General features: G+C 37.7%; 1 protein-coding gene across 1 annotated transcript; it reads left to right on the forward strand.

Moving 5' to 3' along the window:
• The first annotated feature begins 2,708 nt into the window (after positions 1-2,708).
• On the forward strand, positions 2,709-3,080 carry LOC105763536 (tropomyosin-like). Its single transcript, XM_012581778.1, has one exon. The coding sequence runs from the start codon at positions 2,709-2,711 to the stop codon at positions 3,078-3,080; it is 372 nt and encodes a 123-aa protein (XP_012437232.1).
• Positions 3,081-6,000: the final 2,920 nt, after the last annotated feature.

Raw genomic sequence — 6,000 nt, forward strand, 5'->3', positions numbered from 1 at the left:
GGTTTACTTGTGATTAAATTTTTTTGTATTAATTGTTCTCATTTTGTTATTTGTAAGATTGTTTACTAGTTTATTTGATTATTAATGTCGATGTATTATATATGTGGTTGCTCCAAATTGTAGAATTAACTTATTATTCATCATTCGCTTCAGATATTGTTATTCAATTATATTTTTTGTAAGAATTGCATTCCATTAAAACATTATAATCGTTCTATTTCAAAACTCCAAAAAAGGGCTTGGTGTTTAATAATTCTCGAGAGAATTGTGCCCTAACTTACTGGGCTTCAATTCTCTTCGATGGATTTATATTATCAAGTTTCCATTTTATTAAAACCATACCGTTATTAAAATAAAGCTCTTAAGATTACAAAATGTTGGATCCTAACTTACTGGATGTGGCATTTTGTTATCTCGATTTTAAAAAATAAAAGGCAATATTTGAGGTTTAAGAATTTCAAGATATTGAACCCTAACTCACTGGATTCTGATTTCTCGATTGACTTAAATAATCAAATAACCTTCTTTAAACTCATTTTTAAAAAAAAAAGGGGAACGTACTTAATTTTGATGATTGAATTGTTGTACTCTAACTTACTGAATGTGGCAATTTGTTTATTCAAAATAAGTACGTCTTGTTATTCAATTTGGTTTATTCAAATTTAAATTTTAAAAGGATCGTATTTTTAAAAAAAAATATTTTCAAAAAATTTCACCCTAAGACATAAAACAATCAATTTGGTACCAATTTTGGGCGTTACGAGGGTGCTAACCCTTCCTCGTACGTAACCGACTCCCAAACTTGTTTTCTCAAAATTCGCAGACCTAAAGTTATTTTCAAGGTGATCAGATCACACCTCAACAAAAGATCGGTGGCGACTCCTATTTTATTTTCAAAATCAATCCCTGATTTTCAAAAAAAATGGTTTCGACAGCTTGGCGACTCCACTGGAGAGGATAGAGAGTCAAGCCGTAAAATTGATTGTTTTGTCTTATTGTCGAAAATTAAAATTGGGTTTTAAAAAAATTTTACGATCTTCTCTTTGCGTTTATTGGTATGATCATTGTAAATTGCGCTGTTATACCTTAGCATCATATTGCATAAAGACTGTTTAGTCTTACCCTTTTAAGTGGGAGTGAGAAACTACTCCTTCGTGAGGTTTTCGCCTCCGTGCAGGATAGTGGATCACTTTCGGAATACATCCGTACCTATGTCTTCGTGAGATTTTCATCTCCTTGCAGCCATAGGGAAATGTATTCCCCTGAACTGAACTCGGTCTGTATGAGCCTATAATGGGTGAAGATCGAGGAATCTGCTTGTTCAGGTACCTTAACTTTAAAACCAAACTCCATATAGTGGACTTAGGAGCTCAACCTAGTTAGAATTATTCCAATCTGTAGTTATTGCCCAGATAGGTGTTTGTGTTTCTTATACTTGCTTTGAATTTTGTTTTTGTTGTACTGACTTGTATTTTGTTGATGTTTTTGCATGTCACTGCATATTTCAAAGAGTGTCGATTCAAATTCAGTTACTAAATTAGAAAATTTTCATGGCAAACGAATTTCTTGATAAAGTGGAAGACAATGCCATTGTCCGTATATGGTCAGAGAAAAGGTAATTAGAGAAAGGAGACAATTTAGCTAAGGGATATGTGTCAGAGTTGTGGGACTACACTCGTATTAGTGTGACGTAGAATAACCTTCAAGAGTTAAGGGAGATATGGGATCGGTGGAATGATGAGACCAAGTAGTTTTTCTACTCTAATTATGGGGACTTGTAGTACCTATTTGACATCAAGGTAGATGAACATTTGTTTCGAGTCTTTACTCAATATTGGAATCTTGCATATAGCTGTTTTACTTTTGGGAACGTAGATTTGGTGCCTACAGTGGAGGAATATACAACTTTACTGCATTACCCAAGGCTTCAGGTCGATAAAGCGTATTCCAGAGCCGCATATGTCCTAGCACTTTGGAAGAAATTATTGAATATTACGGGAATGAGTGAGCAATGGATCACAGCCAGGATCAATGAGAAGGGTGAGTGTAAATGTATCCCATGGAGGAATTTGCGAGATTTGATTCTAGCACATCCAAATATGAAAAAGAAAGTAGATGTGTTTGTTTGAGTATTTACGGGTTGGTGATCTTCCCTAGAGCACTAGGGCATGTTGATGAGGCAGTTGCAGATCTTTTTGGCTAAAACATTTAGATCTTTGAATGCATGCAGGCGAGCTGGCGAGGGCAGATTTATAGGTTGTGCACAGTTGCTACTAGCTTGGTTTCATAGTCATTTCTGAAAGGTCGACAAGATTTCATACCGGGTTTTCTCTTAACATTACTCTCCGTTAAAAGAGATAGTGGCTATGCCAAGAAGGGACGACATATCAGAAGAGAATTGGACGGCAATTCTCCAAAATCTTCAAGAGGAAGATGTTGAGTGGAGAGCTCCTTGGCTGATTCCTGACAGAATTCTGTACAGATGCGGGAGCTTTGATTGGGTTCCGTTGCTTGGAATTTTGGGAGTCGTTGGATATGCACATTTGCTTGTACTGAGGCAATATGGTTCAAGATAGTTTGTGCCGGCAACGCATGGTTTAGCTTAGTGTGAGTTCTTGTATCGAGGAGATAATTACAAGAAGAAGGTAAAAGAAATTTCTCAAGCATGGAATCAGGCTCATAGGATGAAAAGGTTATCTGTGGGCTCAATGACGACGCTTGAGTATAGTGAGTGGCGAAGCAAGAGAGTTAATGATAATATTCCGGAGTCAAACTCAGAGGGTGTTCGACCAACAAAAGAGTACTTACAAGTGATCCCATCGGAGTTGGAAATTATAAAGCAAGATTTCGAAAAAAAGAATTTAGAGCTTGAAAAGAAGATAGAACAGTTGGAAGAGGAAAATATGCATTTAAGGTTAGATGCTGATGTTCAAAAATTAGAGGCTGAAAAATTAAGAAAGGGGAAGAATAAAGCAGAGGATGACCTAGATAGTCTAAAGACGGATTACAAGAAGTTACGACTATCGAGGAGAACTGCTGGGCTAGGAAAGACTGCGGAGCAGTGGCGACAGGAGATCTAGGAAGAAAGAAGCAAAGCCGACCGGTGGGAAAAAAGTTTCAAGAAACACAAGTACAGAAAGAGACTTTAGCACGACAGATGTTAGAAACTCAAAACCATCAAGCAGAACTGAAAAATAGAATAGCAGAACTCGAGAGGTCACTTGCGTTGTATAGAAGTCGTAATTCTGTGGTAGAATTAAAGGCAAGTCTGTGCAAGATTGAGGAAATGAAAAAGAGGATGGAAGAATTGGAGTACGCATTACAAGGCTGTGGACAACGGATTGTATTCTTGGAGGGAAAGGAAGAGCGTTGGAGGGAACAACTTTATCACTCGCAGAATCAAATCCAGAACAGAGATTACATTATAGGCAAGGCCGTGTCTCAGATTCGTGAAGTAGCAAATCATTTACAAACAATGGCAATTCAAGCTGACGTTTTAAGCACAAAGTATGAGCTGGAATCAGATCGGGGTCAGGAGTTAACTTCATTGTTAAAGGAAGTTAAAACTTTGAGCATTAAGGCAAAACCATATTTGTAATCCATTTTATGTAAAGAATTTTGTTTATCAATAAAGTTTTCTAAAAGAAATTGGATTAGAATCGAAACCTTTCTGCATTCATTCCATACATTTTCATTACATGACATCATATGCATTCAAGATTATTAAAAAGTGTTTTAATTGGTTAAAATTATGCCTCAGTTAACCTGGACACCAACAAAAACTCATCAACCAAGCACCACTACGGTACCCATGCAAAGTCAAAAATTATGGATCAAAGATTAGAAAAGTTTGAGAGACTTCAGAAAGAAATGCAGAATCAGTTACAGATGCAAATGAAGGAGCAATTTGAAAAAATTCAACATGACATGACAGAAAGGATGCTAGAGTCTCAAAAGGACATGATGGCTGAGCTGACGCAATTACTGACTAAAGGAGTAAATAAAGGGAAAGGTTCTATGATTAATGATGAAGAAGAGACAAGGATGGACCCACCTATCCTCTAGGCTTTACTCCTCCGCATGTGCAGGTTCAGACTGAGGTGCATCCGCGTAGATCCTCGGTTTCAATAAAGCCTCAGCGGTTTCAAACTGATATTCCAATACTGACGAACTTCCAAGCCAGATCAGGCTCTAACCCTGGTGAGAACCCGGTAAATCTTGCTGTCCCGAATTTCGACGAAATAGCTGAGAAGGATAAAGTAAAGGAAGAATTACCGAAACAGTTTGAGGAGAAATGGAAATGGGTTGAAGGGAAGTTTAAGGCAATAGAAAACATTGAAAGTTATCATGGAATAGATGCAAAAGATCTGATTCTGGTCCCGGATTTAATGCTCCCTTATAAGTTCAAGATGCTAGAATTTGAGAAATATAATGGGACCAGTTGCCCTGAAGCCCATATTATAATGTTCTGTAGGAGAATGACTGGGTACATTAACAATGATCAGCTATTAATACATTGTTTTCAGGATAGCCTCATTGGGGCAGCATCTAAATGGTATAACCAGTTGAGCCGAACCAAAATTGGCACTTGGAGGGATTTGGCGCAGGCTTTTATGAGACAGTACAGTCATGTATCCGAAATAACGCTTGATAGAATCACTTTGCAGAATTTGGAAAAGAAATCAAATGAAAGTTTCAGACAGTATGCATAGAGGTGGAGAGAGATTGCAGTTCAAGTTCAACCACCACTTTTGGAAAAAGAAATGACGGTGCTTTTCATCAGCACATTGATGGTGCCATTTATCACGCACATGTTAGGAAGTGCCTCAAAGAGTTTCTCGGATATAATCATGAATGGGGAAAGGATTGAACATGCTATTAAAAGCGAAAAAATAGACGGTGGGGAGAATAATCGAAGGTCAGCTCCAAAGAAAAGAGAAAGTGAAGTAAACAATGTGAACGTATACAGTAAATCAATTACAGTGAATCAACCAAGGAAGATGGTTGCTAATCAACAAGGCTCATCGAAACAAGAATCAGGAATGAGGCAAAATACTGAGAAGCCCCAGTTCACGCCCATTCCAATGAAATATAAAAAGCTGTATTAGAATTTATTTAATACACATGTTGTTGCTCCTCGTTACTTGAATCCTCTACAACCCCCATATCTAAAAAGCTGTATTAGAAATTATTGTGAATTCCACCATAAAACAGGACACGAAATCTAAGAATGTGAAGGATTTAGGGCTTTGGTTCAAAGCATGATGGATAACAAGGAGATGAGGTTCTATGAAGATGTGGAAGAAAGGAGGAGCATATGCACGACGGAGTCAGGAATAGGGACTCTAAAAATAAATCATTCTGTAGTCATTATCACACGCCCTAAGAGTAATGAGGCCAGGGTTCAGGTAACACCAAAAATTGTAATCATTAAACCGTCAGGTTTCACATATAAGGATGATAAAATGGTTCCGTGGAATTATGGATGCAATGTGACAATCCCAGGAAAAGAAGTTGAGGGCAATATGGTAAAAGAATATCAGGAAAGGGGTTCTTATACTCACAATGGGAAGCGATATGACGCTCAAGCAGAATCGCCAAAAGAAGAGAATTGGAGGAAAGAATAGAGGAAAGGGAAGGCAGTGGAAATTGAGCCATTGGTTAATGAACCAATAAAAGAAGAGGAGGCAAAGGAGTTTTTGAAACACAGCGAATACAGTGTTGTGGAGCAATTGCACAAACAGCTGGCCCGCATTTCTATATTAGCTTTGCTCCAAAGTTCAAAAGTACATCGAAGTGCACTGATGAAAGTTCTAAATGAAACATATGTGACTGATGATATCTCAGTAAGCAAGCTAGATCGGTTGGTCAACAATATAAGTGCTGGCAATTTTATCTTCTTCAATGATGACGAAATACCGTCTGGCGGTAGAGGTTCTACTAAGGCTTTGCACATTACTACCTGATGCAAGGGGTACACACTGCCAGGGGTCTTGGTCG

Source organism: Gossypium raimondii, chromosome 7, assembly GCF_025698545.1.
Source record: "Gossypium raimondii isolate GPD5lz chromosome 7, ASM2569854v1, whole genome shotgun sequence".
In the NCBI taxonomy this organism is placed as follows: Eukaryota; Viridiplantae; Streptophyta; class Magnoliopsida; order Malvales; family Malvaceae; genus Gossypium; species Gossypium raimondii.

What these genes read in the sequence shown, in the direction of transcription:
- LOC105763536 (XM_012581778.1), top strand. Translation starts at nt 2,709, where the DNA reads ATGACGACGCTTGAGTATAGTGAGTGGCGAAGCAAGAGAGTTAATGAT.